This window comes from Podarcis liolepis (genome assembly GCF_965112155.1).
Source record: "Podarcis liolepis genome assembly, chromosome: 3".
Lineage (NCBI taxonomy): Eukaryota > Metazoa > Chordata > Lepidosauria > Squamata > Lacertidae > Podarcis > Podarcis liolepis.
Window position 1 is genome coordinate 25,185,431 of NC_139557.1, and position 25,629 is coordinate 25,211,059.

At 40.5% G+C, this 25,629-nt stretch overlaps 1 protein-coding gene across 3 annotated transcripts in view; it reads left to right on the plus strand.

The window, feature by feature from the left end:
* The window catches only part of CSMD1 (CUB and Sushi multiple domains 1), a 963,313-nt gene that overhangs the window by 603,942 nt on the left and 333,742 nt on the right, over nucleotides 1-25,629 (plus strand). For 2 of the 3 annotated variants that reach the window (XM_083495378.1, XM_083495379.1), the window contains exons 6-7: nucleotides 8,177-8,289; nucleotides 21,952-22,029. In XM_083495378.1, coding sequence (XP_083351504.1) covers nucleotides 8,177-8,289; nucleotides 21,952-22,029 — 191 coding nt within the window. Of the gene's footprint in view, nucleotides 1-8,176; nucleotides 8,290-19,022; nucleotides 19,127-21,951; nucleotides 22,030-25,629 lie in introns of those variants that run through there. The other variant, XM_083495380.1, reaches the window with a different exon arrangement.

The following is a 25,629-nucleotide window of genomic DNA, read 5'->3' on the forward strand; positions in this document are numbered from 1 at the left end:
TCCAAATTTAAATTACCGTATTTTTCTGTGTATAAGACAAGGGTTTTTTAAATTAAGAAATAATGTTAAAAATCAGTGGTTGTCTTGTACATGGATAGTGCAGAGGGGGGACGGGCGATTGGTATCAGCTGCAAGCAGGAGTTTTTTCACAGTGATTGGGCGGGTGATTGGTGTCTGAGGCAAGGGCTGCTAGGGCAAATGGGCGCACAATTTATGGCTGCTGTTGGTGAACGGGCAGACGATTGGTGGCTTCATTAAAAGCTCAACAACTCTGAGCAATCCCCCCCCCCAAAAAAAATGCTCAACAACTCTGGGCAATCCCCCCAAAAAAGTTTCACAACTCTTTCCTTAATTTGTAGTCCCCAAAAATAGGGGTCGTCTTATACATGGGGGCGTGTTATACACGGAAAAATATGGTATATACATTTTGTATGCACTTGTAAAACACACATTTAAACACATAAAATACAGTCTTCAATGCTTTCATCCATAATACAATGCATGTTATGTGAATATTCAATACAAAATACATATTTTGTGCTACCTTTATGCATTGCAAAATTTAGAGGAGTGTGTAATCCAGCTGGGAGTTGTGTTCTGATCCACAGTAAATCTTGGGTGTCAGCTTGGGTTGGTCTATTGCAAAAAAGCAAACCAAATAAATCCCCCATCCTGACTCTTGCTTTTGCTCTTCTTTTTAACAGTAACCTTCACATCCAGACTTTTAGATATTTGAGTACCATTCATTCTTCATATAATAACAAAAATCCTTCTTCCACTAATTGTTATATAAGATGTTGTCCTGTCCACTTCTCAGCTTTGTATACATTCCTGCTCAGTCTTGTTGGGTGATAATGACAGTTGCCAGCATATTAGGCTTGACCATCATGACTTCAATATATTGAGTGGCTTCATGCCTGTTTAATACTTTGGAATTTTTCATTAATATATTAAGCAAAAGGGATGAGGAAGTGTTGCAGTAATATAACTGAGAATTTTTATTTTAGTGAAATGGAAATTTGACATAATAGCAAAATCTGTCTTGACTTAAAACTCGGGGCCTAGTTCACCTGGTAGAGCTCCACACTTGCAACCTAGATTCTTCCATTGGACACTGCCTCATGCTATAGCAGGCCATTGGCTTATTTAAAGGTAAAGGTAAAGGGACCCCTGACCATTAGGTCCAGTCGTGGCCGACTCTGGGGTTCCGGGGCTCATCTCGCTTTATTGGCTGAGGGAGCCAGTGTACAGCTTCTGGGTCATGTGGCCAGCATGACTAAGCCTCTTCTGGCGAACAAGAGCAGCACACGGAAACACTGTTTACCTTCCCGCCGGAGTGGTACCTATTTATCTACTTGCACTTTGATGTGATTTCGAACTGATAGGTTGGCAGGAGCAGGGACTGAGCAACGTGAGCTCATCCCGTTGCGGGGATTTGAACCGCCGACCTTCTGATTGGCAAGTTCTAGGCTCTGTGGTTTAACCCACAGCGCCACTCGTTTCCCTTATTTAGCTCAGCATTATCTACACTGGTTTGCAGTGTCTTTCCAGGGTTTCAGGCAAGGGGCTCCTACCTGGAGATGCCATGGTGTTAACATAGGAACGTTTCCATACAAAGCATGTACTCTTAACACTGAGATATGGCACCCCCATTAACAGCAATATCCCAAAGAAAAATCGACCCATATGTTTACAGAACTTCATCAGATATAGCCATTACTATGCAGGCACAGACACCAATCAGGCATGTGATAATGGGGGCCCAGAATGCTGTTAGTTCGCTTAAATTCCATTTGATGCCATACAGATATAAAATTCCTTTGTTTATATGTTCAGTAAATTCATCCCAATTTCCAATCATGTCCATGTAAGTAAGGGGAAGGGGAGTGCTTTTTCATTTTTGTCAAATGGCATATATGTATTTATGGAAAATTCCATTTAAATAAGTTGGCAATTTATAAGGTATTTTAATAAATCAGTTGTTTGAGTGGCAAATCTGGCTAAGTTGGCAGATTTTAATAAGATAACTGCAGATTTATCCCTTTGACAGTCTAATGAGAGCTTCAAAGACAGACTCTTCACTTCCTCTGAAAGAGGGAATGACATAGATTTAATAAGGAACACAATTTTACTCCTTGAAGTTTCTGTCTAATGTATACATGTTTGAATAATTCATATACATGTATCTATTTGCAGGTTGAAGTTTAATTTATTACTTAAGTCCTTCACTGGCTGATGGAAATATACTAATTATTAACTTCAGAAGAAACCTCTGGTTTTCAATCTTGGCATAGGGTTTGTGCATAAATGTGGTCTGCTGCTTTTAGAAGTCATGGCAATGACCAGAGGCAAATGTCACACATTCCAGTCCAACAGAGAAAGTCCAGGATGCTAGGAGATGAAAGGGGCAAAAGTTTTTAAAACCCTACCACCACATCATCAGGACATCAGAAAAATAAAATTGCAGGAATTCACTACAACCCATCACAAAATATTTGACATGCAACTTGGTTCTACATATAGCAACACATCTGCCCCAGTGTTCCTCGAGCAGTTCTCCCTGCCCCCTAGATACACAACCCGTAGAACAGTTAATATCAAACGTGTCTGTGAATTTCAGCACGACCTTCTCAAGCCCTCAATATTGCTAAACCACTGTAAATGGACTGTCAATTAAATTATGAGGTGGGGGTGGGGGGAGGATGAGAGTCAGTGTTTAAGTACTCCCTTAGTAAAGGTAAAGGTACCCCTGCCAGTACGGGCCAGTCTTGACAGACTCTAGGGTTGTGCGCTCATCTCACTCTATAGGCCAGGAGCCAGCGCTGTCCGAAGACACTTCCGGGTCACGTGGCCAGCGTGACGAAGCTGCTCACGCAGCACACGGAAACGCCGTTTACCTTCCTGCTAGTAAGCGGTCCCTATTTATCTACTTGCACCCGGGGGGGCTTTCAAACTGCTAGGTTGGCAGGCGCTGGGACCGAGCAACGGGAGCGCACCTCGCCGCGGGGATTCAAACCGCCAACCATGCGATCGGCAAGTCCTAGGCGCTGAGGTTTAACCCACAGCGCCACCCGCGTCCCAAGTACTCCCTTACTGTTATTTAAAATGAAACTAAATTTCCAGCTACAGACCAAGCATATTGGAGAAAGATATTCTAGGTGAAAGTTCTTCCTGGTGTACCAGTTTTATATGTGAAGGGAGTAAAATAAAAAATAAAAAATGGAGAAGTATTAAACCCCTCCAATCTATGAACAGACAGGTCATATATTTCCTCAGTAACTTAAAAATAGGGATATTTATTGCTGACTCATGGAGAGAATGCTACCAACAGTCCTGGAACAACAGATAATAACCATTCTATCTTCTGCACTGTTTCTAAAACTCCTGTGAGTTCTTAATATCCAACGTGTGTTCTAGTGAGACACAACTATAAAGGAAACGCATGAGCAAAACCCAATAGGCACATGCACCAAGCTGTTTGCTTCTTCAGTGTGCCCCACACCTCTTTTTTATGTATATATTTATGTATTTGTATGTGCTTGCTCCTCAGTCAAGGGCTTTCAGAGCAACAGACATCAGAAACGAAGTTAGAGTAAAATCAGATAACTTTAAAACGACACAGCAGAGCGGGGCGGGGGGGGGGAATTAAAAATTAATTTAAAAGAGATCTCAAAGGTCTGCGCTTGATGCCAAAAAGAAAAGAGAGAGAGAGCACCAGCTGAGCCTCTCTGGAGAGTGACACTGTTCCAGTCAAATACATGGAGGAACAGCTGGGAGCATCACCCCAGATTGGAGTAAGCAAGGGAATGGAAGTAGAAAAAGGATGAGACTAAACATAGGAGTTGAAGGGCACTTGTTGCTTCCTTCTCCAGGGATAAGAGATGTCCTGGCACCCAGTGCCTGTCTTTTCCAGGGAGGAGGAGGTAGCTCAGTGGCTTTGCATGCAGAAGGTCTAAGGTTAAATCTCCAGCATCTTCAGACAGGGATGGGACTGACCCTTGTCCCAAAGCCTGGTGTGCTCATATCAGTCAGTGTAGACAATACTGAGCTTGGTGGATCAATGGTCCGACTCAGTATAAGGCAGATTGCTGGGAAATGGAGTAGTGAAACTCCCAGGCCAGGAGCAGTCCCTCGTCACCTGGACCTTTTCTTCCACAAAGTTGGTGGTTCCTCCTGAGATCTAGAGGGAACCTGCTGCTGCCCTGGGCTGCTTTGGAAGGAACAGGAAGGTGTAGATCTAACTGACTAACTTACTTTCTTGTGCTTCTTTCCTTTCCTTTAGTCAATTCAGCCTAGTTTATGTTAATATAATACGTTACATAGACTTGAGAGAAGTAAGGTCTTGGGTTTATGCTGTACAGTGTAGTTAATTTGTTTTGATTTTTTTTTGTATTTTCCACCTTGTCTACTCCTTTCACAGGTGGAATATAAATTACATAAATAAATCCTATGAGTCTGTGAAATACTGCATAATACTCTCCTGCGTTATTTTTATGCGTTTTCCTCTGACCTGTGTTATTTCTGTCTGCCCTTTACAGATAGATTTCGTATTGGGCATATCATTAAAGGAAAATAGAGGAAAACATCTGCAGAATAATTCCCTGGTCCTGGGAAAGCAGCCATAAAAGGGATCAGGGCACACAGAAAGTTCTGACAGTTTGAACATATTGTTATGTGTGGCCAGAAATGCCTTTGGGCCCACTAAACATAATTTTGTAATATACTGTAAACACAAAATAATAAAGCATAATGTATAAGAAGTGTGGGCTGGGGTGGAGACATCATAGATGCAGTCATTGTGGCCAATGTGGACACAAAATGGAGGACATTATGACAATAGGGTTCCATCTTCCAAGCACAGCACTGTTAAGGATTTTCCTTTGAAAATCCTGTTTTATCTTAGGCTTTGCCATGCAAACAGTCCATGTAGATGATTTATTACATTATTTAATCGTGTCTGGGTTTATGTATTTCTGAATTGGTTTCAGTAAGTCCCAAAGGAGGTCATGACTTCATTATATTAACCACAGTGCCAAGTACATAGTAAGCAAAAGTACCCTAGGTTAAGAAAGAAGGAAGGAAATTTGTACATTTTATACCAGCAGGAGATGAAGAGAAACAGAGACACCGAAAGGTGAATTAGCTTCCACAGCACAGAGTCAAGTCAGATCAGTGTTTTTGCTTGCAGGGTGAATGTTTGATGGACCGAGCCGTATTCGACAAAGAGGGAGGTGTGTTAATCTTATTTACTCCCTCAAGGACATGCTTTTAATTGAAAGGAAGTAAGCCATGGTTGCAAGGCACACTGTTAGCATTAGCTTGTAATCAAAAGCAAGGCTCAGTAGGGACAAGTGTGACAAAAAAGATGCTAGGTTGGCTGCTTGCTCATGAGTAAGTAACCTGCAGCTGCAGCTGATAAGGGGCTGCAAACCTCCAGGCTTTTCCTGATGGCTTATATGGGTTACAGGTAGCGAAAGAAGGCAGAGGCTGTCTCTTAAAGGAGGATAAAAACTGGAGTGAGGTGGTGGGTGGGCTGGTTGGCTAATTTTTCCCAACACCTGATGAGTAGGCTTCTTGGTCAGATAGGAAGACAAAAAATGGAGGGCAGTCTGCTCTTGAAGGAAGTAATGCAAAGCCGTCTTAAGCTTATGGGGATGGTGTGACCTTTCATACCTTTTAGCTTTGGTGGTGGTTTAATATTTTATTTCTGGTTTTTTGTAGTCAGAGACAATTTGCTACAGGTTTGCCAACTCACTTAATACACCTGAACCCCCAAACATCTCAACACTGGCCCCAGCACATCTGTCTCTCCTGGTTCAGAGGGAATGGAGAGATAGATGTGGGTGTCATCAGCATACTGATGGAACATTGCTCCTAATCCCCAGGTAACTCCCCCCATCCTAAAGGTATCAAATTGGACGGGAGACAAGACAGAACCCTGTTGAACCCCACAACACAATTGCCACTGTGCCAAACAATGGTAGCAAATCTGGAGACAGGAGTGGAACCATTGTCACATATTACCCCCAGTCTCTCCAGAAGGGTATACCATTGTCCACAATATCAAAAGCCACCAAGAGACCATAGACAACCATCAAGGTGGCATTCCACTTCTCGTGATAAATGTCATGGGCCAGGAATCATCTTTGCCTGCTTAACAGCAGCCTGAAGTGGGTAAAGGCAGAGTGACTCCACCTGAAACTGATCAGCCTTCACAAAGGAGAAGGCACTGATGAGTACCAGCTGGCTTAGTCTTTCCTAAGCAGCAGTCAGATGCTAGAAAAAAATGCCTGTAGTTCCTGGCCCTGCACTGCTGCTTCCTGCTCTCCATCTGAATCCTTAGCTCTGTGACCATCTGGACTTCCTGACCTCTGGACTAGATCCTTGGCTCTGTGATCACCTGGACCCTCTGACCTCTGGACTGTCTGACTTTGTATGTGGATTCTGCTCTCAAAGGGACTTGGACGGGGCTATGACAATAAAGGCCCATATTCAGGAGGACAGAGGCAACTTCTGGGCTGAAGCAGCCAGAAACGGGATTGAAAAAGATTTAGATGTTCAGCTACATCTCGGTGCAGCTGCCCAGCTACCAACTGAGTAGTAGTTATCTAATACCTTTGGGTCCAGGAGGTTGCTACTTCCATTGAAGTGGTCAGCTCCACCCCTCTTGCAGAGAATTGTTAGTTATTTCCTGGAACCACTCTGTCAAGCCCTCCTTGACTAGATCGCACAAGTCAAGATGGGCAAGAATCAGCCAGATCACTGCAAATGTCTTGTCCACATTCTCAGGTTTGCAACTCAAAACCGATCTCACAAGATGTGGGTAGATGGTGCTCTGGGGATCTTGCCATCATTTGCTTTAACTGTGGCATCAAGTACAGGGAATGTGAGCTATTTTCTCCTCAAGGTAAGCAGAAAAATTGGTGCCAACAAGTGGAACAATGTTCTTATTAACAGGCTGGACTTAACCACCCTATTTAGAACAATTTTCTAAGCTGTAGAATTTATGCTTCCCCCCCCCCTCAATTTCTCTATGTAATTGTGGAATGTGATTCAGCTATCTCACCCTTTACAAAGCACCACAGCTGTGACCATATAATATTTGATGGTAACATTGTATGTTGGATAATGCATTTTATCAGCAGCTTCTTTTGATGAAGGTGGCTTATTATATGGAGACAGCTGCTCTGGATCCAACCCAAAGTTTTTAATTTAAATTTAAACTTTGTTTCTCCAACTGTATAGGTTCAGCTCCCCCCCATCACTGGACACACCCATTTCACCAATCACATTTATACTGTGTGTGTACCGGGGCAAAGGACTGCTACAGTTGTTAGAATCATAGAATTATAAAATTGCAGAGTTGGAAGGGACTAGAAGCGTCATCTAATCAAACCCTCTGCAAATGCAGGAATGGTTTGCCCAACGTGGGGCTGAAACTCACAACCCTGAGATTAAGGGTCTCATGCTCTACCGACTGAGGTGTGATTGGTGCTTCATTATAATGAAGAGAGATGATGCTTCAGGAAGTGAGCATGCTGGTGCAAGGACTATCTGCACACATACTCTGGGGATATATTGAATTGAGGTACAAAGACTATTGTGTTGGACTCTCAACAATAACAGCAGGGCTGTGTTCCTCTTGGAAAAGAAGTCACTCAGTATCCCTTAATTTTCAAGTTTGACCTGTTTTCCTAGGCATTCTCCATATGAATGTTTGACCCATAAAGATAACTGTTGCATAACACGATGTGCTTACTGATGGGGGTGAGGGTGGTTGAATGACTTACGTACAGTCAGCTTGATGTAATCACTCTGATTGCTTTACTACTACAGTAAAAATGTTTGAAAATGTATATGTAATTATATGTAAACAACAGGTAAAAACCTGTTGTTTTGAGAGGTATTGGAAAGCTCAAATTGCCCATACATCAACTCTACTTCTGTATGGCATGAAATGTATATGTGGCTTCTGTGTAAAACCTTTCATAAAAAAGAAAAGCAGTGTCAGCATAGTCCATTATGATAGAGATTAAGTATAATATGTCCAGACTGCTGTATTTAATTGTATATCTTTATTAATACTACGTATGCATTATCTTCACATGCACACAGTAATGAGCCTAATGAATTTTTGCTTCACTTTTCAATGCCACATTTTTTTTCCCCTCCCTAGGTTGACTGGCATGAATCTTCCCTCTCCTGTTATCAGCAGCAAAAACTGGTTACGGCTCCATTTCACTTCCGACAGTAATCACAGGCGGAAAGGATTTAATGCCCAGTTTCAAGGTAAGAATTACATAGGGAACTGTCAGTAGAAATCTATTCCATGCCCCCCCCCAAAAAAAAATCTAAAAGAAGTCATGGTAGTGAAAATGTTTTATTTAGACACTGTACATTTGGGGGATAAACAGCCAAGAGCCAAGTCCCTTCCAGCTTGGAATCACAGTCCTTGCCACTCAGAAATATTGGTCTCAGTTGAAATCTGTTTAATAGCCCCATGATTGCTGCTGTATTTCTTTTGAAGTTAGTTACCATGACATATACGGTTATATGTCCCTCCTGGACTGCTGCCTTGCCAACACGGTTAACCCTTTTGTTTTAGACCAGACATTTTATTATTATTATTTAAGACGTCTACTATGTGGGTTTCTTTAAACCCATTTTAAATTCCCCTCCCCGTTACGCCTTTAATTGTCTTGGGTTCTTTGACATTGTTTAAATAGCAACTTCAAATAATAATGGTGTTGCAAACACTGGGCAGTGTCCAGTGAAATTTTTATTGGAGTGCAAGGATTTCTGCTTCCACAATGGAGCTCCTTCCATGTGGCCCTGCGTCCTCCCCAAATCTGCTCCAGAGGGTTCTGAGAACCCCCAAAACAGATTCGTGGGGCACACAGGGAGAGGTGAGGGACGGGGAGTTCCATTGCCCAGCCAAAAGTCCTTCTGTTAGCAGAAGCACTTTGTTGAATACCACCTACTGAACTAGTGGTGCTATCCAAGGTAGAAAGTGTTCTCCAGGGCTTGGCAGACTGTCTTTTCCTACTTAGGACTATGAGCCCGAGAATTCCAGTTGGAAACTGATGGTACATGTGAGGGCTTTCTTGACAAAAGTCTCTTTCTCTCTCACTCACTCACTCACACTCTCTCTCACACACACACACAGAGAGAGAGAGGGAGGGAGAGAGAGAGAGTCAATTTCTCACCTGAGATTTAGACTTACAGTACAAGTTCCCAGCAGAAAAGGATGCTCTGCTAGAGCGTGGGGAGCACCCGATTTCTCTGCTACGTTCAGATTGAATAATTGCAATAAACATGAGCCTCTGTTGCAAGGGCTTTGATCATTTAAGGGGTGAGCAGTTGGATGCTTGGGCATCAATTTGCTATAGCATGAACTTGAGCACATAGATTAAGGCTATTGGAGAAGATGCATAGCCTTTTGTGCAGCATTCACACCACAGGAGGAATGATCATGCCATGTCACGTTCTGATAGATGAAGCTTTTCAAATTTTGTAATTTAAAAACTTGGGGGTGGGGGAGTTGGGTGCTTCTCTTTATGGTATACCTTTTAATATTCAATTCAATATTATGGTGACTTAAACAGAATCTAAATTCTTAAATAAATCTGTCTCCACTGAAACACAAAATAAAGGATAAACTTTGATTTAACAAAAGTAAATTTATTCCAGAGGGGCTATTTTAAAATGGAAGAACGACACAGAATGATAACTTCATTTCCATTCATCTAAGGTGGTGCTTATATGAATCTGAATTGTAACATGGCACAAAATCCTAGAGAACAAATACTGTCTTCCTCATAAGATAACCTGCATTTACACGAGTGGTCTGTTGCTGATCCAAAATAACCATGGCCAATTGGACTTAATTCAAGTGATTTGGGTAACCCACTTGTAGGAATGGTAAAAAGAAGAAGACCCAGTTCACATTTAAAGGCAAACTGACCTAATGCACACTTTGCAAAATAATCCAAGAAGAGAAAAAAGGCAGCCATTGAAAGTTGCACTTCCCCAATTTTTTCAATGCAACTTTCCATCCAAGTCAAAAATTATGGGTGGGATTTAAAGTAACACTAAGGAGTTGCCCTTGGTCAGTGCTAGCATTTGTGCTGCTGGATGGAACAACCTCTTCTCTCTTCGCTTCGCCTCCCCTCCCCTCATGCACTGTTCTGGGTGTTTTCCCAACTGCACAGAGCCAACGGGGGGCAGGAGACGGAAGAAAGCCTCATTGTGCTATCAGGACTCATTGCTCTGGCTCCCAATCGTTTTAACTATTTAGTTGAATTCAGCCCACCCACTTGGGAGTGCTGTATCCATACATAATTCCAATACTAGCCCAAGTAGCATAAGGCTCTGCTGCTCCGATCCTGACAAGGACCAACTAGAGAATTGGGCTTGGCGGTGAAGTGCAGGATACAAATAATAGTTATATGAGAGAGCTCCCTTAATGATTTCCTGCATTGATTGCAATCAATTATATACTTTTTGTTATATTAGTATACTAGATCTTCATGATTCAACACTCAGAAATCTGACTCGTTTCCCAGCTCTCAGAAAAAGCACACTATTCAGACTGCTGGGTGTTTCTTTGTGGGCATCTTTATTAGATTTCTGTTTTATGAGAAAAGTAGAGCTTTAGTGTTGTCACTTTTTCTATATGTCCACAAGGATATTTATCAAAAAGCAATTTTTCTAAAATGGAATGTTTATTGATTTTGTTCCTACCTGATAAATCTTTGCCTAAAATCAACTTTTGTGATTAAAGTGGAAAGAAAACAAGGGAAAGTCACTTGTTTATAGACCTGGAGTTAGTAATTAGTTATACTTACAAATTCGCACGTACAGTTTCATTTAACATCAGCTGCAGTCCTAAGCATATTACTTGCCAGAAAGCAACATTACAAGCAATGAGGATTTAAATAAAACTACAGTTATTAAACTGAAGAAGAGTAACATTTTGATTCACAAAAGTCATTCATTTTCCATTCCTTTTAATGGGTGTGATTGTCACTAAGAAACCAAAATCTGTGTAGAAAACATTTGTGTGAAGTTACTGTTTCTGGCCACACCCTCTGATATTTTCACCTAGAAAAGAAGGATCTTGCTTGCATGGTTAAAACTGACCTTTACCCCATGGGTACCACCTCACATAAACACCTGTCCCGTAACAGGTGATGTTTATGTTAGGCTTGTATAGGAGATACTATCCCACTTTTCCAAGTCATCCCTCCTCTTACAGGATGTGACATATTTTACATCTTGTTGCTCAGCGGTTATGTTAATACTATTCTCTCTTTATAGTATTACCTCTTCTTGACTGAATCCATCAGCTTTGAATTTTCAGTGATGTTTCAAAATGGAGAGACCCACCTGTCAGATTGACTTGCAAATATGCTTAGCCATTTTGTTAAAAATTGGGAAATGGCATGGTAATTTCCAAACTACTTTTAAATTCAGACTTCTCATTTGCCTCCACAGTCTCTTGATAACTTATTATTTAAAATGTTGATAACCCACCTTTCATAACTAAAAATACCAGGGTGGATACTGGGGACAAACACACAAAAAAGCCCTGACTAAATAATAAAATAAACAACAATAAATACTAAAATGCATCATCAGATAAAGCAGCTAAAAACAACATAGCAATCTACTCACAAAACTGAATCTTCCTGTGTGAATTAATTAGTTTTAATCTAGTACCAAAATGATAACTGTTGATATGGAGACATTAGGTTGGCAGTAGAATTGGATGTCACCACAGAGATGGCTCTTAAATCTCCCCGTTTAACAAAGTGAAGTCACTCAATTACCTGAAATAGAACGAAGTATAATTTCTTCAGTGTGGATTTTTGAACACCTCTTAGAGAAGGGCTCTTAAAAGCCATCCCTACTAGTAATCATTATACTAGCTTGTCTTTACTGTGACCATTTTCAGATTTTTCCACAGAAGCAGTACATATTAGCATGAAGACTCAGATATCAGGAGACATGAGAAAATGGCTCACATTTAACAAATGTCCTGATTCATGTTTTGTGAATATTCAAGTACTTGTTGATAGTTTTCATTGTCATAACAACACTAAAAAAGTAAAAGTTGACTGTCTCATATAAACCTTGTGTATATCAAAATTTACCAAATTGTTGATATACATGGTGACATAGCCACCAGCTGCACAAAAAAGAAGTTCAGATACTTATAAATCCAGCAAGATTGAGTCAGTTTGTGTTCAGAACTGCAACTCTTGCAATGTGTTTTTAAAACAGAACAAAACAATAAATGACCTGAACTTGAAGTGTTTCCTACCATGCAATCTCCTTTTTGCCTGGCTGGTAATTCATTGTACAATCTATTTGTTGAGCTAAATATAATCACTTTTATGGGAAAAGAAGCATATCATAACAAATTACAAAGCTAATGGTCTTAAGCAAACAATCTGATCAAAAAAGAGCTGTGCAGGATTAATTCTGTTTCACATGTTTGAAAGATTGATTAAAAGAGATTAAAGCACCATTGTGGCTGTGCTGTTGTAGGCTATCTTTACAAGTGAAAGATTTAATCTTGAGAATTCAGCTTTTACTCAATATTGCTTCCCACATTGCTGAGGCCCTCAAGCTAATTGAAAGCGAAATGATACCTATTGTTGGTTGCTCCTGAGACACAAGTTTCAGCTTTAGTTTGAAACTGGCTAGTCAAGATAAAACTGCTTCATTTGAGGTCATTTTCAATTTTATACCTTCCCCCACAACACACACACACACACACACACACACACACACACACAATCAGCTACCATTGTGATTTTCTGCTTTATTGGGAAACAGTGATTGTATTTGCACCTTCATAGATGGGAAAGGCGTGAAGAGGAGAGAAGAGAACATGAGTTGAGTAGAGAGATTGAGAATAGAAAAAATCAAGAATGAGGCTTCTGAGGCTTCTGCAATATGGTTGAAAGAAAGATGTACAACAATATTATCTTAACAGGATCCAAATGTAGTCCATCCTAGAGAGGGGAAGGACTAAATGCCATTGGTTTCAGCGAGTCTCTTTGAAGTGGACTGAGCACTGTATTCAACACAGGCTAGGTAAATCCTTGTGTACGCAGGCCAACTTCCACTTATGCAACAGGACTCCTCCCCCCCTGTCCCCCCCTATTTTTTATGGATTTTCTTTCACCCTCTGGAGCAGTGGGGAAGGTGTGGAGTGCATGGGGGAAGAGAGGGGAGAAAGTCCTATTTCAAAAGTTGAAGTCATTCTGCTTGTGCAAGGATTCAGTTGAAGCACGCCCTCTGTCTGGATCTGACCCAGAGGCATCAACAGAGAGATTTAGTTGTATCTATTCCAGTGATCTCAGATCTCTACCACATAGCCAAACAGTATACTCTCCCAACAGTGTCTGAAAAGAAGGACTGCCTGGCACCTTCATGCCAGGCAAAAACATTCCACTTCTTCCAGGCCTTGGGCTAATTCAACAATCTATGGCCTTTTAAACTATGTATTTCTCTGTTTTTATATTGTAAACTGCCCTGCGATCCTTGGATGAAGGGTGGTATAGAAATGTAAAAACAAACAAATAAAATGGTGTACTAGGCCTAGAATTTTCCATCGGCAACCCAACCTCTAGTACACCATTATCTTTGCTTCCACTGATATATCATTGAAATACCACTGAGGGTCTGTTTCAAGAGCTTCATACTTCCAAATCAGAATTTTAACTTATTCTGAATGCAGCATCCTGCATGTCTCTACCTGACTTCTGAACAGTTATTTGTGCAGAATTGGTTTGGCTCATATGTTTGTGCTTCAGGGGACTTTTGTGCGTGTGTATTGAAAAATCAGGCTGTATTAAAACAAGACCACCAGGGAATGAAAACTCTACAGTGAAGCATCTTACAATACAGATAGGCTTCACATGCTTCCTAAAAGCAGGTGGGAAAGGAGGAGCAGCAGTAGATTTCATCAGGGAAGTTGTTCCATTGCTGCTTTTCAAGAAAGTCACAGTGCAGGTCTTGATATCTGCCACTGATGTTTTCACTTTGCACAGCAAGGGCAATTGAAGCACATGTTGGCTTGCTCAACATAACCGGTGTGAAAAATTCATATAGGTCAGATAACTTGTTTGAAGCTGAACCTGGAAAACAAATGCCTATGACTTTCCTCCAAATGTTTTAGTGCTTCCGAGGTTCCTTCTTGGTAAAAAAATAATGCTGGTGTCCCCTGCACTACTTTAAGGTTCAAGAATTTATTTTGAGCTTGTCTTGTGTTGCTATGGTTGTAGTACCACTTTCTTCCAACCATTCCCACAAGTTTAAAAGTAAAGCCAAGGAGTTGCATAAGTTAAGAAAGGCTAAGTTTATAATGCATGCCAGTGATTCCTGTTTAAAGTTTAATTTTGATGCATTGTGGCCACATAACAGAGAATGGGTCAGAGAGACGTAACATGTTTTGATCATTATGCTCCAGAAGTTATCTGCCTCCTCTGTTTGACTACTTTGAATAATTCAGGCTTCGGCAAATAGATAATCCTGAAGTCAAACACTGAATATAATTGAAGCTGTAGGAATAAATCTTCAGTGGAGAAAAATTGCGCAGGAGGAAAAAAGAAACAAACACTATGGTAAAATGCACTTTTGTGCAAAAACCTGGAAAACCCAAATATCTGCTTCGTAGTAGTTTTGTAGTCAATCAAGTGGTGCCATTCTGTTCAGAGGACAATGCTAGCAAAAGAAGATGGGAGTGTTTTGGGCTGTTGTTGGTGTTTTTGTTAATTTGCCATTCACCCTATGTAAATGTGCTCTAGAGTGGAAGGTGGCTTGTGGTCTCGAATGTGATGTGAAAATGAAAACGGAAAATCATCTCCCTTCCTTTTCTGTTAATAGATTTCCCCACAAAACCAAAGACTCTTCTGTGAATGGGAAGACTCTTTCTCACTTGCAGAAGGGCACCATTAGATAAAACCCTTCCCCCCCTTAACTGCAATTCTTATGTAAACACCCAGCCCAGTCCAGAGTTAAGAATGTGTTCTAATATACGCATGGAGTTCCTACATGTGTACTTAGTCCTCGTTCATTTCAGCTAAGAAGCCAACCATTCACATAAAACAGGCAAACTTGGCCCTCCACATGTTTTGGGACTACAACTCCCACCATCCCCAGCTAACAAGACCAGTGGTCAGGGATGATGGGAATTGTAGTCCCAAAACATCTGGAGGGCCAAGTTTGGCCATGCCTGACATAAAGGACTGGGTGTAAGCTTAATCAGATCATCTTCCTTCACCATTTGACTGGGGAAAGTCTGTACTTCCTTTTACCCAAAATATACAGACAAAAGCTCTTACTTGGAAGTAAGAAAAAGATCATTATTCAGGAAAAGAGTCATGCAGGCATGTAGCAGTCTCCTGGCTCATGATGCATAGTTCAGGAGCAGGGCAGAACTGGAAGGAAGTGATGAAGATGTTCCAATGAGTTCCCACCCCTCCTGCCAAGCTTTAAAAGACAAGGCATGGTGCACTCACTTCTGAGACACTCCTGCCTTGTAGAAATATTGGAATGGCAAGTGCATCCTCCCTTGGCGCAGGGTGTTCTGCTCCAATCCAATTTGCAAAATTGGCACCTCGTTCTAGGTGGCAAGACTGCTCCTGTTCAGTTGCTGCCGTCTCCAGTTCAGCCTCCCCCTCACCTGATACAAACCCTCTCCAGTCTCCGCTGACACTTCCTATTTTTTAAGGAATGTAAGAGGGGAGTGCTGACATCCCTATTCCCCATTCCAAAGTGATTGAGTCAGGACAGATCCCTCCTCTCTGTTTCTTCAATCTCCATCAGAGCTTGCTAACCCAGGCCTGATCCCAACAGTGATGTGGGCCTCATGGCAAACTCTTTCATAAAATGCACACTAAATATTAGTTGGATTTACCCTTGAAGTTCTGTAGTGAAATAAATCAGTTAAACATGCACATGCACATCCAAATACTTAAGATTTCGAAGATGGTTTTTCTTTAAAGTACAGTAGGTTTGAAGCTCTGTCAAATCCTTGCAATAAATTAGTAATAAAATGAAATAATTAGTGAAATATATAGCTGCTAGTTACAAAAAAATGTAATCAGATTATTCAGCCACTGAAACAGCAGCACAATTAATTAATTAATTAATAGCACAATTAACATCTGCTCTATTTATGTCTTAGTTAATTTGTTCATACCTCTCTTCCATAGTTTTTTTTCTATTTCAGATGCCTATTTTTAACATAAAGTTGTAGACTTACTTGCTGAATATAATTATCTTAATTTATTGTGCATATTTTTGATCCGAGGCTTATAATAATACTTTCAAGTTCAACCAGTTTTTCTTGATATCTTAGATTAGGCTTGCTCAAACTCGGTCCTCCAGATGTTTTGAGACTACAGTTCCCATCATCCCTGGCCACTGGTCCTGTTAGCTAGGGATCATGGGAGTTGTAGTCCCAAAACAGCTGGAGGGCCAAGTTTGAGGAAGCCTGTCTTAGATGCTTTGAATATATTTTTCAGTGCAAAGTTCTCAAAAAAATGGATCATGGATTCTTTATCTAATGCAAATCAGACATTTTATACCAGGTTAAATAATATAATCAATGGGTGCAATCCAACTCCATGAACATAAATAGTATCTGGACTGCAGGTGTTTATTGTCAGATAAAAGTAATCAGAGATCAATCTAAATACATTAAAATGGGGTGGAGAAAACTCTTACCTGCTTTTCTCTTTGTTCTCACCCTGTAATGTGATCTTTAACATGATTTGGGCACTGCTGTAGAAGTGCACACTCCCTTCCTCCCCTTTCCAATGGTTGGCATATAATCACATTTAATACATTTTAGGTGCACAATTATTTTTTGGGCTGCTTCCAGAAAGCCAATCATGCAAAACTGTAATAGTTTTAAATGAACCAGGAGAATGAAGGCTTTCAACTAATACAACTGGAAATAAGTGCAGTAAAAAAAGGAACATGCGAAATATGCATTTCTGCAGGTATTTTAAGTTATTATATACTTTTATTTTATCTCTATTATATTTGTTGAGCTTGCTGTGCACCACTTAGAGACTACTGTAATTAAGCAGTATATAAACTGTCAAAATAAATTATATGGAATAATATTTCCACTTATAGTGTTTTTCCAAGCAAATGTTGCCCTAACCCAGGGATCGCCAACCTTTTTAAATCTTGATCTCCAAAAGCAAGCCTTTCACAACTAAACAACCCCCCAGAGGCCAAATTGTGTGTGTGTGTGTGTGTGTGTGTGTGTGTGTGTGTGTGTGTGTGTAAAATAAATGTGGGTAGGGAATGCTTTTTTTGTGGGCACCAGGAGGTGTCTGAGGGTGCTGTGGTATCTATGGGCATCACACTGAGAACCTCAGCCCTAATCCGTAGCCTCAAAATGCGGCTCTAGTTTATCTCAAGAGGGCAGATATCTAGCACTAATGGAGCTACTGCAGCTGCTTTAATGAATTGCCCTGCTTGAGACTAGGTTAACAAGGAGCACTATGGGGAAAAGGATAGGTTATCACATGCTTATCTTGTCACAAAGTTTCAATGGAAGAAGAGCTGGTTAAAATATGAGTGGCAGATTTAGCCCTGTGACCTCCAGCTGCCAAGCTCAGCTGTTCAACCCTGGGACTAGTGGCCGGTTTTTGCACCACAATAGGAAAACACACAAGCAGGGAGTGAACCAGGTGACTTTTATTTAGACCTTAAATTTAAATCAGCAGATGGGGATGACTATGGGGCGGGAACTAACTTAACTGGATAACAAGAGCCATTGGCCGACCCACGCTTGCAGGTGAGAAAGAAGGCCTTATCTCATCACCCCCTGGGACTGCAGAACCCCAGGTAGATGCGAGATGTCAGCCTCAAAGGAGGCCCTTACCCCACCCCCTGAACAAGAGTCCGGGAACTGAGCCTTGGGGCTGACCCATCACTTGAAAAGTGCCTAAAGGGCGTCACCAGGCTAAACCACTTTTTGTCTTTTCCCACACCTAAAGCACCCAGATGCAGAAGATTAACCTATTTAAACAACACAGTAGATCATGTAGCACTCTGTCTTGCTATTCAGAGTGAAGTGGGGGGGGGGAACCAATCTGTAATCCAAAATGCGGATTGGGAAAAAATCCAACATGGTCCCCTAGTGGCAAATTTGAAGCACACTGAAGAGAGAGGAAGGGAGGCTGGGTGCTGCTGCAAATGGGGGGAAGGCAGGTTGTCCCTTTAGCAGGCACCATTCACTGCCCACCCTCCTCAGACCACCTTAGGAATGCATCAATTGGTGCCAAGGACTTTTTCCACTCTGCCTCTTGCCCAACAGCTCAATAAAGGCCCTCGCTGCCTCCCAGGCACCATTTAAGCCTTTTGGCTGAACATTCCTGTGATGTCTCAAGCACAATGCATCCATGCCTTGCTTCTCCACCCTGTTGCAGCTCCCTTACTCCACCCACCCCTCAATTGTGACTATGAAGGAAGGGGCTGCTTCTGAAAGAACTGCTGCCTTACACTTTCTAGGCATTCCACCCTTGGGAAATGGGGTTTGTCCCACATATCACAAAGAAATAGGAACATGTTCCTGAGGTCCATTTGTAAAGGCCTCTGGGGAAAGCTCTTGATTACCAATGTGTGCTTTTCTTAGTTCCCTTAGGCCTTGTATAGCTAAATAATATAATCAATGGGTGCGATCCAACTCTATTAGCATAAATAGTACCTGGACTGCAGGTGTTTATTGTCAGATAAAAGTAATCAGAGATCAATCTAAATACATTAAAATAGGAATCATGGATCCGCAAAGGAATCATGATCCGTCACCTCTCCAACTAGGAAATGATCACCTCAAAGGCCACTGTGACATCACATGGACATCCTCTGGGGTGATCATACATTTCCAAGTGGGAGAAGCCTCACTGCAGGACTTTGTTGGTACAAACTCACATTGCTTTGTGGTTCTGAGGCCTGTATGCCACAAAGCAGCAACTCTTTTGGAATCATTGGAGACATAGAACCAGGTGGTGGTTTCTGTTCTTCTTTCAATACATGAGATCAAATGGAATTGATGCTGTATCGACCCTCTTGCCTTCGGCACAATCCTGAGGTAAATTGTCACACAGCAAGAAGTGCACGAGTCCCCAGTACTACTCGGGAGATAATGATGAACACACATAATTAAAAAATTGAGTGTCTCACATTGCAATAGACAAACCAGATGATTGTTGTGGAGGGAAATTTGTTGGAAGTCTTGTAATTTCTCACCCTCTCAGTCTCTCACAGACAGAGCAACATAAAAAGGCAATAATGCTTTTATGTCTCCTATGAAATTCAATAATGAGAACATTAATACCAGTTGAGACACTTCAAACACGTTGACAGAAACTGCCAGCATGATTAAAAAACAAAAACAAAACCCCAGACTTGTCTGATTTCCATGGCTTTCTAATGGAACATACTTGAATCATTTCAATAAAGCTTTATTAGAGTGTGGTACTTTGATATGCAGGCAAAAAGTGACCCGCTGCAAATGCCTGCCATGTTAACCGATTAAAATTAAGAAACTGATGTCCAATTTAATTTTGGCAAATATCCTTCTATATTTTCCATAATGATATTCTGATTTTAACAGGAAAGTTATGGGTTTTATTAGGTAGGTGAAGGAATATAATTAACTATATTACTGTATTTTAATATTTGGTTGGAAGCCGCTCAGATGGGCGGGGTATAAATTTAATTATTATTATTATTATTATTATTATTATTATTATTATTATTATTATATTATTATTATTATTATTATTATTATTATTATTATTATTATTATTATTTCCCTACAGACCCACATGTGTGGGTTAATGGACAAAAGGATCCACTTCTCACTTGTGTCTAAAAATGTGGAACTGAGCAGAGTTTAAATCCCATTTTATGGAGTTTAATTGAAAGCATGGGAATTAGCTGTTAGGCTGATCTCCCCCTTTGTTACCCTGTTCGACAAAGAAACAGGCTACAGACTGAAAAGTAAGTTTGAAACATATAGTTTACTCACAGTCAAGCATTTGATCTTAGCAGTAAGAGCAGTAAAAATAAATGCAGGTAAAATACTTGTGTTTGCAGCAGAAACGCCTTCAGGCATGTCCCTGATGCTGGAGCAAGTAGATAGATGTCCATCTGCATTGTTCGTCAAAGAGAGAGTCGGAACAGGAAATACTTATTTGCTGTTTCCCTCCCAGGAGAAAAGGCGGGTATTATATCACACAGAGCCTTCTCTACCAATTATGTTTCTGTGGTCTGAGTTGGCCTATCAGGCTCTATGGTCTTAACCCTTTCACATGCTAACTTGCAATAATACACAGTGTTAGATTTGACTGCATGTCCCCCACAAGTTAACTAAGTTTTAATGATATTTGTTAGTCAATTACATAAAAACCAGACTGCACATGATTGCATGTAACAGTAGACTGGTTGGCACAAGAAAACTCAGTTTGAGAGGTGGTGTTCGTGAGTGCAGAAATAACCCATGGGATGAAGGGTAGGAGTACTTAACCCTTCCCCCACCCAGTGTTTTTCTTCCCTCAAACTGAGTAATAGTGGGGCACCCGAATCGTTGCATCACATAATTTTTGACTGTGCTTTTCACTTACCGGCCAGGAGCAAGTTTCTTGCTCAATATCTTAAGGGAATTGTCGATGATACGATTGAAGCCAAACTGAGATATCTACTAATTGATGATGACCCCCTAAAATCACTCATGGTTGCCAGATTCCTGATCAGCGTCCTATCCCTAAGGAAACGGTCTCCTGTGTGATTCGGACAACCCCTTTAAACCATGACCTGTATTTTAGGTGATATCACCATTGTTTTAAACCATGATCTATGGTTTAGGCGATATCACCATTGATATCCCTAATTAATTTATGAGCAGAGGGCGATGTATAGGTTACAAAATTTATTGTAATGTATGATGGTGGTTTCTGTTTGTATGATGGTGGTTTTTGTTTTTGTTTTGCTTCGGTTACTGTTTGTCTTTTGTAAGTTTTGGCGATTTTAAATTTGGAGGTCTAAGTATAATATGTCGGTATGGGAAACTGTCGTGTAATGGGCCAATGGCCGTAATAAAGATCAATCCAATCCTTCCCTCAAGCTGCTCCCAACTATTGAGTTTCAAACAACAGCAAATACCAACAAATAGGTTTTTCCCATGTCATAGGAACTGCTCAAGGTACTGCCACATGCTCATTGACTTTGATGGTCTAGTTAGTGTGTCTGTAAATCTCTGTCATCACTGAAGCTCGTTGGCAAAAGTCTTGTTGCTTGGAAAGAAAGGTATTTTTAGCACTAAATAGTTGGTGCATGTTTTGTGCCGAGGCCGATTAAGTATGAAGCTCAGGGTTTTCAAGATCTGTTGAGGACATGCCACATAAATTTGAATGTCAGTAGCCACTCAACCATGAAAAACTTGAGCATGATGGGTCAAATGCAGTCCAATGAATTAAAGAAAGTCAAACATGTTTGAACTCTATTCCATTGTGATTAAGTGCTTAATATCTGTATCCACTTTCATATATAAAAATGCATATTCATTTAACAAGTTAGTAGTGGGGCAATTGGGAATCTTTACTTTTGGTTGTGGGAGATAAAGACTTCTCTACAAAATCATTTAAAATAATGACTAAATGATACATTTACTTATAGGCAGGGATTTTTTTTCAGCTGGAACTCAGTTCCGGCACCTCTCAAGTGGATGCCATTGCCATTCTAAGAGAATAAGTGAGGTTTTCATGGTAAGTTCTGGCACTTCTTTTTCTAGAAAAAATAGCACTGCTTATAGGAAAATAAACTGTTGTCCCATATCCACATTTCTTCAAATTTGAGTAAATAAATATTGAATGCAATATGTGTTTCTACCATTTTGTCTTTTTTCTTTTACAGTGAAAAAGGCAATTGAACTAAAATCAAGAGGGGTCAAGATGCTACCTAACAAAGACAGCAACCACAAGAATTCCGTCTGTAAGTCCCTAACAAAAAAAATATTTTCCTAAGACTTTGTGCATAATTTTTGATTATTTGGTCTGAAAAACACAGACACAGAGCTTTAAAACCAAGGTTGACCAAAAAAAAGAAAGAAAGAAAGAAAGAAATTAACCCAAAAATGTTGAGATGAATGTGGAAGGTGCAAAACATCCAAGGAATTCCAGTGGAAGTAAAAATATTTTCAACAGGGCTAGCAAAATGGCTCAGTGACAGTTTTCACACATTCTTATGAAATTAGGATAGAGAGAAAATGGAAGTAAATGAGGAAAACAATTAGTTTAAGCTATGGACAATTATCACCAAAAAATCCATGTCAACCATGTTTCAGTAGCATAACAATGCATTATATTAGGGAAAACTGCTTAGTAAAAATGAAATTCCCTGCAGAAATTTGCATATTGGGAGAAATTCTCACACTAAAACGCTGATGAATTTTCGTGAGGACGTTAAACACGAACCACAAACTGATGAACAAATGTGAAGAACTGAACTTCAAAGTGGAAAAATGAGAAACTGGGAGAAACTTAAATTGACAGATTCATTCATCTCCAATGGAGTGAGAGAGAGAACCCAGGAGGTGTGTGTGTGTTGGTTGGGGGGGGGGTACAGAGGCAACTGAATAGTGGGAATGAGATGGGTCTTCTCTTTCCCGGTCCTTTCCCACTCCCTTCCATCTGGGGGCTGTGTATTTGCCTTGCAATCGGGTGCAGGTTATCTCAAAGTATACTTAATGTAATGACTCTCAGTATCTCCAGAGTGTGAACGGTATGACTATATTTGGCCCTGTGTCTGAGAACCCAAGAGTACAGCATAATAGTCAAGGAAAATGAAAATGGTATAAATATGATGCGTTGCGCAAAGTGAATGTGTTTGATAAACAGAATTGGTATACTTGTATATCTTCCAGGTATGGTACTGTAGGCCCCACAGTGTTAGGATTACTCTTTGCACGGAAGTATGTTACAGAAAGCAGAGATAGTCATACTAATTAGGTTGATTGAAAACTGAGTTCAATGGGAGTTACTTGCAGGCAAATGTTATAGGTTTTTAGCCTTGCCCTTGGAGTGTGCATTTGAACCTACAAATTCTGAAGGTAGCCACTTTTTTGGAGTATGTCTTGTTGGGATGCTGTCTTTAATTACAGAAAGTGAACAAAGGACATGCTATTAACAATATTTATGTTGCAGTCTGCTGTTGATTTGTTTTTCAAAGACCAGATTCTATTATTATTATTTTTCTGAAGAGGAATGATGCTATTATATATTCTATTAAACAAATGAATTATTAATACAGACTATCAGCTAATGAAGATAAACCTTGTATTAGTTCCTTGTTCCCTCCTCAAGATTATATAAGACTTCCCTACTGCAAATTTTGTAGCATTTTTCTCTCTCTCTCTCTATTTTGACATTCTTCTATGATTTAAACACTAAATGTGCTTGGACTGCATGGCAACATTTGGGGTGTGTGAGATTAAGCAGAGCCTTCATGGAAAAGGTGAATTTTGAGAAAAGATATGAAGGGAAAGTGAGATGTTCTGCCACAGACCAGCTGTTTGCTAATAATATTTCAGCTTACTGCATTAGCTAAAATTATCTGGATGGGACTGCCAGTTTTATTCTGTGTAACTTTCCCTATGGCACATTTGTAAAGGAAATTTAGATTAGATCTTACATTATTTATTGCTAATGTGTCATATCTTTTTGATTCACAGCCCAATCATATACATGCCTACTCAGGAGCAAGCCCCATTCAGTTCAGTGGAGCTTACACTCTGGTAAATGGGTATAGGATGGCAGCCTCATTCTTTAATAATTTCTTCAGTTTTGAATATATAGGATATTGCTTGTCCATATTCTCTTTCTCCCCGGAGGCAAGTGAAACTTCATGTTTTCCCTGTCTATAATAGTTTGCATAAAAACAATATTCATAAAATGTTCTATAAAGATAACATATTTTCTGTAGTCAAAAAAACAACAACAACCAACTCCCACTTAAACCTCATTTGAAAAAAACACACAACATTTTTCAAATGCAGGACCCATTGTGCTGCCTGTTTACTTTTATAGCGTTGATGTTCCGTTTTGTCTCAGATGGAGAAAATTGAGTTATTTTTAAGGCAATGTTTTTTGCCATGTAGAGTCAAAGAACAAATGGCTTTACAGATTCAGTATTGATCTGCTGTAACACATTTAGATGAATTGATGGCACATGCTGTGTTACTCAGCAGTTGATGCCAAAACAGCTAATTCTAAGACAGGTTAGCCCTGCTGATTCAGTGTTGGATGCATGAGGAAAATTAGGGGGAAAGCAGTATTTACATTGGTTAACCATTTTGGGGAAATTATTACTAATGTAATGCAATGGGATATAAAAGCTCAGGGTGACATTACAAACAATATATTTCTGTCTTCATTCATGCTGAGTTCATAGCAATCCCTGATGCTTTGTAGCATTAAAATGAAACGACATTTGCTTCCTCACTCTCTCATCCTGTTCCCAGATACATTGCTCAGACAAATGCAAAATGCCCTTATTTATGATGACGGGGATACATGAAAGAAGCACCTGCAGACCTTGTTGGAGTGTATCATCCCAAGGATTGCACCCATACAAATCTGCCAGTACAGTAATAGCAAAGTGGTGATAGGCAGTGAGCAGTGGTAGGCAGTTGTCCCAAGGAATGTGGTTTCCTTTCCCCAATTGGAATTACAGTCATACCTCGGGTTATGAACGCTGCGGTTTGCGCGTTTTCAGGTTACGGGCCGCACCGAACCCAGAAGTACCAGAATGGGTTACTTCCAGGTTTCGGCACTCGCACATGCGCAGAAGCGCCAAATCATGCCACACGTGTGCGCAGACGCGGCGCTGTGGGTTGTGAACGTGCCTTCCACACAGATCACGTTCACAACCCGAGGTTCCACTGTAATGTCAACCTGCTTACTCCTGAAACCTGTGAGACCTCTTAATTCCCCTTCTGAACCATTTGGAAAAAAAATCGTAAAAAGCTGAGGCATTTCCCAAGAACTCTCCAAAGCTCAAAAAGACCAATCTTGGGGTGGGGATTTCCTGCCCTACTGCTGTCCCTCTTGTCTGCCAGTTTATCAAGATAAGGTGTATGTGTATAAGCACAGAAAACATCAGCCAATGCATCAGCCCAAAATTTCTCCCTAAATTTCTAGATCCCAGTGTTCCAGACTTGTGTTCCTGATCCTCCATTGCAGATGGGAAGTCTGGCAATTCCTATGTTTTTATTTATATTCTTCCAAGACAACATGTCATGAGGTATAAAAACCCATACCTCCCAAAGACATCAAAGTAGGCTCCAAACATGCACAGACAGCTTCATTGCAGAGTGAGAATCAGCTTAAAAATCTGTGAACAGAATTTTATTATTCCTTCAGTTCAAGGAATCAGGAGGAATAAAAACCCTGTACTTTCTTTTACATCCACAATGCAGGACAGCTTAGAATTAATTGTTGGCTTCTGTTTTCCTCCAGCATAGTAGGTTTGTGAAAGTGTGGGGACAGGCCTGACAAGCTGAAGTGGAGTTCAGGAGCGGTTGGTAGGATTATA